The 11763-nt window shown below is 38.8% G+C and overlaps 1 protein-coding gene across 1 annotated transcript; it reads left to right on the top strand.

The window, feature by feature from the left end:
- Positions 1–5512: 5512 nt before the first annotated feature.
- LOC142182885 (indolethylamine N-methyltransferase-like) lies at positions 5513–11251 on the top strand. The gene is made up of 3 exons (XM_075257703.1): positions 5513–5663; positions 7430–7640; positions 10822–11251. The coding sequence occupies exons 1-3, from the start codon at positions 5513–5515 to the stop codon at positions 11249–11251; spliced, it is 792 nt and encodes a 263-aa protein (XP_075113804.1).
- Positions 11252–11763: the final 512 nt, after the last annotated feature.

The following is an 11763-nucleotide window of genomic DNA, read 5'->3' on the forward strand; positions in this document are numbered from 1 at the left end:
ATTCATGTTTGTGTAATGGATTTCTGCAACAAAAAGTGCTGCTAAACCCTAGGATCTAATAAGCAAACTGCATGCATCATAATTTCATATGAACACATCCCATAGATAAATGTATAACAAAATATATCTGTACATGTGTACATATATACACACATGAGTATACACACACACATGCATAAAGTCACATTGACAAATTCATATTCAAAGTAAACAAGAACCACTAACAAGAATTATATGGCTGGCAAAGAACACAGGCAGCAGTGAAGCGTGTAAGCATCCCAAGTGGAAATTGATACATAGTATAAACAAGTAACAAGGATCGTTTATAAGTGTTTCTTACATTCATTGCTTTGTGCATGTGCAGGTCCATGAAAACAAGATAGAAAAGGAAGGAGCTTACCAATCCTCGTGATATGTACTCAGAGCCCTTGGAGTAAATAGAGTAATCTCGGTAGTCCGCAGGGAGTTTTAAAACTGCTTTCGTGGCCTTTGTAAGATCTGCGCCTGCATAGTAGCTTAATCAAGTGCACACGTCTGTGCTCCAGCTGTGCAGCAGTGCCGTCCAGATCCTGCTCAAGAAATACTAAGTGTGGACTATGAGTGATCTATCAGAATTTAAACATCATTGGTTGTATAGGCAGTACAATAAAGATTAAAATGCTATTAAGGGCTATAAGTAGGGTGGAGCGATCGGGATCGGAAAAGATTGGATCCCGATCGGCAATCGAGTAAATTTCATGATCGCGATTGGGTTCCGATCCCGCCTAAAAAAGATCAGGAACGGAATTCCTATCCCGATCGCTCAACTTACCTGCTTGTGGCTTAGGAGAGTGTGGGCAGGTACTGGGAGGGTAGACGTGAGTAATGCACTCACATCTCCCCGTCCTGACACAACAAGCCCCGCCTACTCCCAGCATCTCTAACACTAGCCTAGGGAGGTGCGGGCGCGCACGGCGCTCTGAAGGCATGTGAATGAAAGAGAAGAGGAGCGAGAAGAATGGGGAGCAGCAGCGAATCTGTGCAGGTAAGTGGACAGCAGGGGGGACTAAGTAGGGGATTTTTTTAAAATCACTACACAGCATGGAGTCCAAAAATTCAATTTTTGGACTCCATGCTGTATAGTGAATAGTATTGTTTTTAAAATCTGATCTTTGATCATTAAAAAGAATCCCATTGACTTGCATTAGGATCGGAATTGGGATCGGGTTCGAATGGAAAATGATCGGAAATCAGATTTTAAAAACGATCCTGAAATCTCAAGATCAGTTCAACCCTAGCTATACGCGATCCTTCTGAATTAGGACATGGTTAGCTGTAATGGCAGCAGAGTGATGATTAAGATGTTGACAAAAATGAAACAATAGAAAGTATTATGGACTAGTAGGAAACATATACGGGGGAGCTAAAAACAACTATTAACAAACAATTAAGATAAATAGGTAAATGAATATGGAATTTAAAGAGGTGACAAATAGAATATATATGGGACATATTACCCAAAGGGAATAAAGGGAAATAAATAAGGTCTATGATAAATAAGTCACTAGTAAAATATATTCATAAATAATGGTTTAAAAGTAGATTAATTAATGCATAAATAATAGGTTATAAATTAAATAAACAATTTTCATCAGATAGAAATGATGTTTTCAAGCCACAAATGTTTAAGAGAATGTAAAAATGTTTGGCATCTAAACTAAACTAAACGTGTATGATCTATTAGCAATGGATTTCTTCAAACTGAGAAACAAAGGGATATATAAATGTGTGTATATATGTATCTGTCTACACATATAACTGTATCAGAAAAATGCTAGACAAGATTCCGTATTTGGTGACGTCTTCTAAAGTTTCACCAGCTGGAAATAAAGTATCCTTTTTAAAAATCCAATAGTATTCTCTTTTGTTGAGGACATTGATGCGATTTGGTACACCTTCTGGTATGTGATCAATGGGTGTTACCGTGAAGTCCTCAAAATTACAATTGTGGTGATGTGAAGCGTGTCGTGATACTCCATGTTTCATGTACCCATTTGAAACGTTGGGCCGATGTTTATTAATACGCTCACGTAGGGGCATGAGGGTCCTGCCAACATATTAGAGTCCACAGGTACATTCAATTAAATACACTATGTAGGAGGTGGCACAGTTCATGAAAAATTTTATATTGTAGTGTTCCCCAGTGGAGTTACTACTACTACTAAGTGTTTGTATGATTGGCTATAGACAGACAACATTTGCATTTAGTGTGGTTGCACACTAAATGCACAGGAGATTCAGTTGTTTATTCATTTTGTTTTTTTGTAGTTTTTTTTTTCTTTTGTAAATGTAGATTGTGAACCCACATAGGGCTCACAATGTACATTTTTTTTCTTTTCCCTATCAGTATGTCTTTGGAGTATGGGATGGAAATTCACACAAACACAGGGAGTACATACAAACTCCTTGCAGATGGTTTTTTGCTCTTGGCAGGATTCGAAACGAGGACTCCAGCACTGCAAGGCTGCAGTGCTAACCACTGAGCCACCGTTTGGCCCCGGATTCGGTTGTTCATTGATTGGGCTCTGAGTACATATCACGAGGATTGGTAAGCTCCTTCCTTTTCTATCTTGTTTTCATGGACCTGATGCCCAAAGCAATGAGTGTAAGAAACACTTTTAAACTATCAGTGTCTGCGAGATTGTCCTCGGCTCCATCCTTGTTACTTGTTTATACTATGTATCAATTTCCACTTGGGACGCTTACACTCCTCATTGCTGCCTGTGTTCTTTGCCAGATATATATTTCTTGTTACTGGTTCTTGTTTACTTTGAATATGAATTTGCCAATGTGACCTTATGCATGTGTGTGTGTGTGTGTATACTCATGTGTGTATGTGTATATGTGTATTTATGTACACATTCTATTAGATATTTTTTTTTTATACATGTGTTTATATGAAATTATGATGCTTGCAGTTTGCTTATTAGATCCTAGGGTTTAGCAGCACTTTTTGTTGCAGAAATCCATTACACAAAAATGAATTTAAAGTCAATAATGTGCACCAAATTTCAGTATGGTACCTGGTGTTGTATGTACTGTCTTTATTTTTTATTATTTTTTTTATAAATGTAGATTGTGAGCCCCACATAGAGCTCACAATGTATATTTTTCCCTATCAGTATGTCTTTTTGGAATATGGGATGGAAATCCATGCAAACATGGAGAGAACATACAAACTCCTTGCAGATGGTTTTATGCCCTTGGTGGGATTTGAGCACCAGGGCTCCAGCGCTGCAAGGCTGCAATGCTAACCACTGAGCCACCGTGTGGCCCCTATGTACTGTCTTTATACAGGGCCTATAGGAATAAGTTGTATACATATGTTCATTTTATAGATTGATTGCACTTGATAAAGGGAATTTTGAAACCTGAAATGCATTGTGCCTTTTACCCTGAATAAACAAGATTTTATCGAACCAATTCACTAGATAGTGTAATTCCATGTTCCTTGTTTTTCAAAGGTAATAGCGTTACTGTTAATTCTTTTTAAGCGAATAAACTGACCGTAAGGAATGGAGTCTTTTACCGATTGAGCGTGAAAACTTTTGTAATGTAACAATGCATTTGTTGCTGTCGGTTTTCGGTATACCTCAGTGCAAATACCACTTTCTGTTTTTGTAACTAATACATCCAAAAATTCCAGTGAATAATCACTGATTTTAGCTGTAAATTTCATATTCATCTGATTTGTGTTCAGATATTCCACAAAGTTAAAAAAAACTTTCGTTAGATCCTGACCAAAGAATAAAAATATCATCTACATAACGCAGGTATAAACCGATGGATGTCGAAAATCTATTATTAATCGAGTATACATATTGGTCTTCAAAATCCGCCAGATAAATATTTGCGAATGTACATGTAAGGGGGGTACCAATTGCTGTACCATTAATCTGCGCGTACCAACGCTCATTGAATGTTAATGCATTGTTACCCAAAATAATTTCAGCGCCTTTTTTTACAAATTAAATTAAATTATCATCTTTCTTAGCATGTCGCAATACCTTCAACAATAGAATCAACACCTTTTTCTTGAGGTATACGGGTATATAGACTCTCGACGTCGATAGACACCAATTTCACATTCTCATCACAAGTGATATTATTAATATGGTTTAGAAAGTCATTTGTATCCTTTAAATTGGCTGGTATCATTTTAAGTAGGGGTTGGAGTAACCAATCTAAGTATTGGGATAGAGGTTCAGTTGCTGAACCAATACTTGCAACAATAGGTCTCCCGGGGGGATTTTTTAAAATTTTGTGTATTTTAGGTAAAAAATACCAACAAGGTTTTTTTGGAAGATCAATATACAGTTTTTCTGCTGTTTTTCTAGAAATTATTTTGTTTTCCACACCAAACCTTAAAAGATTCTTAATTTTGTTATTAATAGCTGGAATAGGATTTTTTTCAAGTATTTTGTATGTTTTTTTATCTGATAGTTGTCTTTCTGCTTCAGCCATATAATATTCTCGACTCATAACCACGGCGTTACTGCCTTTATCGGCCTTTTTTATAACCAACTGTTTTTGTTTTTTTAGCCAATTTAACGCTCTTTTTTTCCTTAGCTCACAGGTTAGGTTTTTCTTGTCTATAAATAAGGGCCTTCACATCTTTCAATACTTGATGGTAAAACTGGTCTAAAGTACCTCCCGGTTGAATTGGGGAATTATATGTTGACCTAATACCTTTTTTTAAATGGTCTGGTGTTTCCCTCCCTACCTGAGACATATCCTTAGCGGGTGACCATTCCACCAGATTAAGCAAAGCGTCTTGCTCTGCCACGTCCGGTGGATTGTTAACAAAAAATCCCAAAGGACCAATAGCGCAGGGCATTTCGCAACTGTGTTCACATATTTCTACGTCTCTTTTAGGTGTGTCAGAAAAATGTTTAAATAATTTAAATTTTCTGATCCCTCTGAAGAGGTTGATCTCGAAGTCGACCTCAAAGGGATCAGTAAGACCAAAATTAAGTCCTTTTTCTAGAAGAGAAAGACAAGCGTCACTGAAGACTGTATCGGTCAAGTTGACCACCATATTTTTATCAGTTGTTAAGTCCTCCAAGACACATGCTTCCTTTTCGTCCCGATACGTAGTTCTTCCATGGCGTCCTCTTCAGACTGCCTTTTTCCACGCCACGTATGCTGCCTCTTCCCTCCCTATGGTTGCTGTTTTTTATTAAAGCTTTTCCCAAATAAAGGATGCCTTTTATAAGAAAATTTGTCTATGGGTGAGTGCCCTTCCTGCTTTCTCTTCTATTCCGTTTAATATTTTACGATACTCTTTGGATGTTGAGCACCTCCAGACTTTATCATACATATTGGTCGTCTCTTCGTGTCAATATCTACTCTCCCTGTACTTGATCCGTATAAGTGTGTTATTAGCAGTGCCATCCTCTTCTTTCTGTTCCATCATATACTAATAATCACACTCTTTGTATTCCAGAGGATCTACAAAAAGGAAAGATACTCAATGCATCCAAGCTTGAAGCTTCATTATCCTAGTCATGAGGTCAATGCCAGGAGGTTTCTGCAGGATTACTTTTCTCAGCATGTTCCATACTCGATCTTTAAGGAGACTACAATTAACCTGATGAGATGTTGTTATAAAGTATTTAGCTCAGGTATATGAAGCAAACTAAACGGTAACTTATGTTGGCAGATTTGTTGTCTTATGTCCGCACTTTGATATAAGTCTTCATAAAACTAGCACCATATCTGTTATACTGGGGAAGTCCCATGTGGTCAGAAGCTGATGCAAAGGAACACTGGCAAAACATGGCACCATTCGGAGGTAACACATGGACAGGTCAAGTGTCCCCTGTCATGAGACTTACAAGGCATTATGGGGAAGCCTGTCTGGTCCCTGAGGGCATTTGATCCTTTTTCTCTGCTCTCTCCATGCTTCAAGTGGTGGCTGCCATTTTAGCCAAATTACACAAAAAGTGCACACCTAAAGTTTTTGAACAGTTCATACCGAATCTTGCTCGTCATGAACCAGTTTGCACGTCTCTACAATAGTCTTGAGACAATAGTTGGTTGATTTTGGCCACATGTGCATTATTGAAGATTTTCCTCAATTTAACTCATTTTTGTTAATTAACAAAATTAAGTGAATGAACAAAATAGAAATCTAAATCCCATCAATATTTGTTGCGAACTTTGCTCTTTAGAGGAGGAGCCCTGGAAGTGATGATATGGCCCCACAGATATACCCTGGATCTCAACATCATCCAGTCTGTCTGGGATGACATGAAGAGAGAGAAGGATTGGAGCAAGCAACATCCACAGAAGATCTGGGCTTGGTTCTGCAAGATATTTGGAGAAACCTTCCTTAAAAACCGGTCAGCAAGTACCAGAAAGAATTAATGGAAGATAAAGGGCAAAGGTCACACCAAATATTGATGGGATTTAGAGTTAAACTATAAACACTTCTATTTTGACAAACATTCTTACTTTACAGTATTTTCTCCCTGATACCTTATGGCTGGATATCTACGAATAAAATGACAACTGGATCGCCATTCTCTTATCAAAGGGGCATGTCCCTACACATTCTGTTTGGGGATACTCCCATTAAATGGGAACACCCAATTTATTTATAAATTTCTAGGAGAAATAACAGGAACGGCACAAGGACAAGGAGCTGTAATAAAAGATGATCCAAAATGATTATTTGATATAGAATGCAAAATAAAATAGATATGTCAGGAGTAGAGATGAGTGAACAGTAAAATGTTCGATATTCAATATTTGGTTCGAGTAGCCGCTCAATATTCAACTACTCGAATCGAATATTGAATCCTATTATAGTCTATGCCGGGAAAATGCTCGTTTCAGGATAGGCAACATTCAATCAAATTACACTTACCAAGTCCACGAGTGAGGGTCGGGCTGGATCCTCCGAGAAGTCTTCTCCGTGCAGCGTCCCCGCGGCATCTTCCGGCTCTGAATTCACTCTGCTAGGCATCGGGCCTGGGCAGAGCCGACTGCGCATGCCCGCACTACAAGAAAATGTAGTGCGGACATGCGCAGTCGGCTCTGCCCAGGCCCGATGCCTGGCAGAGTGAATTCAGAGCCGGAAGACGCCGCGGGAAGCTGCACGGAGAAGACCTCTAAAGGTAGGAGTAGAACCATATATATATGTATAGCATTCGGCCAATCAATGCTGGTTCTGCATCGAACTTTTCCATTCGAATAGCGAGTGGTACTCGATCGAGTACGAGTATTTCGAATTCCATAATATTCGATCGAATAACTACTCGCTCATCTCTAGTCAGGAGATATACCAGACTCTCTTCAAGCTGACATGTATGACCTACAGAATAAAGGCTTAGAATTTGTAGAAATAAAATGTTTTTTGTTTTATTTTTATTTTCTTTGTTCACAGGCTTGGTTTGTGGAAACACCCTGACAGACATCAGTCTTGGTCCCATTATTGTCCATCTTCTTTCAGTTTGTGAGTTCTTTGAAGAAATTTCAGTTCTAGAATTCAATGACACCTCCATTAAAGAGCTTGAATTGTGGAAAAATAAAGATCCGGAGGCCTTTGACTGGACCCATACCTTAAAACTCTTTATGGAGTTAAAAGAGATAAGCAGGTTCAGTATAAGTTATCGTCTTATATGCCATACTTTACACTTGACAACGTTGTCAACAAAGTTTGCGTAACTCTACAGTACAGGCAAATATAAGAATCTTTGTAATACTCTATTACAAAGCTGTGTTCGTCACAAAAAAGATAATAGATGTAGAATTATTGAAATTTTGATCCATGTTTCAGTCTCCTCTGACCTACAAGCAACAAATAAAGGTCCGTAATAAAACACCAGCACAAAAATTAGATATTCCTATCCTGAAAAATTTCTCTAAATTTCCTGCTACTTGGAGTCTCTTTCGGACTAATTTGCTATTTAGCCCCTGTTACTAGGGAAATACTACTGCTGCATTTTTTCCCCTGTTACTGGCTGGAGATACTATAGCCGGTAACGGGCCCTATTAACTTACCGCTCTTGGCAGGGGCCGGGGATCGGTAAGTGATGCCGCAAAGAGGAGTCTACAGCTTTTGACAGGTCAAACTGAGTGTTAGGAGAGTCTATATACATCCTCCACTACACGTTTACTGTGTAAAGACAACCAGCACTTCCTCTCTCCACTCACTGTGAACACATCATGATAACTGAGGATGACACTTTCCCTAGTAACAGGGTGTGAACAGCAAATTAGCTAGAAGAGGCACACCTAGTGGCAGAAACTTAAGAGATTTTTTTTTTCCAAGTAGAAAACAGTATTGCTCTATTAAATGAGACTAAGTTGTCTAACAAGCTAGTGACCATTAAAGGGGTATTCCCACAACTCTTGTTCTGCAGCCTGAAGGCTCTGTGCTCTCTTCACTTCCTGGATTTCTCAGCACATTGGTGGGCAGGGTTTCACTTGCTCTACTATCTGCTATGCATTACCACAGTATGAAGCTGATGTGGAAACTGATGTAGCAGAGCTGGATTTGAGTCAGCTTGCATTACATACAGAGGTAACGGATTCCTTATCTCAGCCCTTATCAGCCAAATTCAATTAAACCGGCTGATAAGTGGAAAAGCTGAATATAGACAGCACAGTAATCCCGGAGCTCTCACCTACCCCCTCCCCTATCTGAGGAACTCCGTTGCTTGTCAGCCCCTCCCTCCCCCTGAGAGCAGGCAGCTAGGTCACTTTGGAAATGAGCAGATAAGCCCAGTGGCCATAGAAACGCAGTGTCAACAATGAAGTGAATAAATTAAGATAGCGGCCAAACAAAGCAGTTTTGATAAAGCAATGTATTTAGAAAAAGTCTTAAATCCACATAAAATAGCAGTATAGATAGGATGCTTCTCATGGGACATCCCCTTTAAACAAACACTTTCTGTCTCTGCCTGAAAACTTAAGGTCTGACATAAAATATGCTATAAATAAATAATTTATGAGTTTCTTGAGATCTAAAAGAGTCTTATGACTTGAGCCAGGTGTGACATAGTGCATTACATTTTTGTCCAGCTATAAGTTGGACATGTGCTTTGCTTGGTACGCATGTGCTGTAGCTCAGTCACGTTCACGGAAATGGAGTTTAGCTGCAGTACAAGGCACAACTGAACAAGTTGCCTTGTCAGAATAAACAAAGAGTAGGTTATAGAAAAGATAGTCTAACAAATAACACATATAATAGGACTTTGATAGACAGTATATAAACCTGACTGCTATACTGTGAACTGTATACTATGTAGATACCTATACAGTAAGTGGGGTCAGTAAACTATATAGATACTGTCAGGATCTGCAATGACACAGATTCCAAGGTTACAGTCCAAGTGTTGAGTTTTATTTACTCCAAACAAACATGGGTTGATGCAGCACAAAAGATAATATAAAATTAACACCTGCCCGTCTGGGCTCTAACTAAAATGATATTGGTTACCTCACCTAGAATAAAGAGAAGTTCAGATAGTAAAGATCGTCTCCAACAGTAGCAACCTCCTTTGTGGCTTTCCAGCCAAGCTCTACCATAGTCTGCTAGGAGAGCAGACTTCTTATGCCTCGCTAATGAGGAAAAACCCGAAACAGCTGGGTTCCCGCAGGAGTGTCCACAAGGTGTGGACTGGAGGGGATGGGAATGACAAGTCCTACTACCAGCCTACCTGCCATTCCCTAAAAATCCAGCCCACTGCACAGCACTTAAATTATGCTTAGCAAACATAGTTGTCTGCTGAGAAACAAACTCTCTGGATTTTTATCATCTCGCCCATCTGAGCAATCTGGGTGAGATGTACGTCCCTTCCAGTATTACACCAGCCAACGACTTACAAGACATATACAGTAAGTGGGATCAGTGAACTATATAGATACTTATGCGGTAAGTGGGATCAGTGAACTATATAGATACTTATACAGTAAGTGGGATCAGTGAGCTATATAGACACTTATACAGTAAGTGGGATCAGTGAGCTATATAGACACTTATACAGTAAGTGGGATCAGTGAACTATATAGATACTTATACAGTAAGTGGGATCAGTGAGCTATATAGACACTTATACAGTAAGTGGGATCAGTGAACTATATAGACACTTATACGGTAAGTGGGATCAGTGAACTATATAGACACTTATACAGTAAGTGGGATCAGTGAACTATATAGATACTTATACGGTAATTGGGATCAGTGAACTATATAGATACTTATACGGTAAGTGGGATCAGTGAACTATATAGATACTTATACGGTAAGTGGGATCAGTAAACTATATAGATACTTATACGGTAATTGGGATCAGTAAACTATATAGATACTTATACGGTAAGTGGGATCAGTAAACTATATAGATACTTATACGGTAAGTGGGATCAGTAAACTATATAGATACTTATACAGTAAGTGGGATCAGTAAACTATATAGATACTTATACAGTAAGTGGGATCAGTGAACTATATAGATACTTATACAGTAAGTGGGATCAGTAAACTATATAGATACTTATACAGTAAGTGGGATCAGTAAACTATATAGATACTTATACAGTAAGTGGGATCAGTGAACTATATAGATACTTATACAGTAAGTGGGATCAGTAAACTATATAGATACTTATACAGTAAGTGGGATCAGTAAACTATATACAGTAATTGGGATCAGTGAACTATGTAGATACGTATTCAGTAAGTGGGGTCAGTGAAATATATAGATACTTATACAGTAAGTGGGATCAGTGAACTATATAGATACTTATACAGTAATTGTTGGTCTTTTGCAGAAATGAATGGCAATATGCTGAAGAGATGCTGAGAAAAAAGGTGAAACACATCGTGAAATGTGACTTCAGCAAAACTAACCCGATAAATCCCTTTGCGCTACCGAGAGCTGACTGCGTGACGTGTATGTGGGGGCTTGAAATGATCAGTAGGGATCATGAGGAATATAGAGCAACTCTGAGGAAAATGTCTGACTTGATTAAACTTGGGGGTCATCTCTTGATGTATGCAGATATCAATGCTTCCTACTTCAAAGTGGGAGAAGATACATACCACCTGCTAAACTTGGATGACTGTTTCTTGAGAAAGACTTTAACTGATGAAGGTTTTGCTATTGTGCATTATGAGAATTTGGAGAGAGAAGCCTGCACTGACTGCTTAGACCATGAGCAAAAAGCTTTTGTTGTTGCCTGTAAAGTGAAGGAAATTTAAAGTGTCCCTCAAATTTTGTTATTTTATTAAAAATATGTGTGTGTCCTTCCTTGTATTGACTCTTTGGCATAACTGGATTTTCAAGACAACGTGATCTTGCAATTTTATGATACAGAGTGATATTCTGTATGCAGGGCCAGGTAGGCATCAAGCAAACCGGAGCAGATGTCAGGGCCCACTAGGCTCAAGGAGCCAACTGTTCATAGTTAGTTTTTCCATTCCTAATTTTGTTGTTGTCTGTCCAGATCCCTCAGTCCAATAATCTTTCTCCCCTCTGACCTTAGATCTCTCTGCGGCTGGTGTCTTCTCCAAGTTCTTTACAGACACTGGACAGCTGGTATGTAGGTGGCCGGCAGAAAAGTGATGCACAAGCAGTGAAAGTTTTAATCATGTTAATTTGCTAAACTTTATAAATCAGTCCACTGTGTAATTTTTCTGCCCTGGGAATTGTGGTACCTCACCCATGTCCCGTAGCTGGCTAATGTTAGTGAGTGATTATATCTGTAGTTCTA

This window comes from Leptodactylus fuscus, chromosome 1, assembly GCF_031893055.1.
Source record: "Leptodactylus fuscus isolate aLepFus1 chromosome 1, aLepFus1.hap2, whole genome shotgun sequence".
NCBI lineage: Eukaryota > Metazoa > Chordata > Amphibia > Anura > Leptodactylidae > Leptodactylus > Leptodactylus fuscus.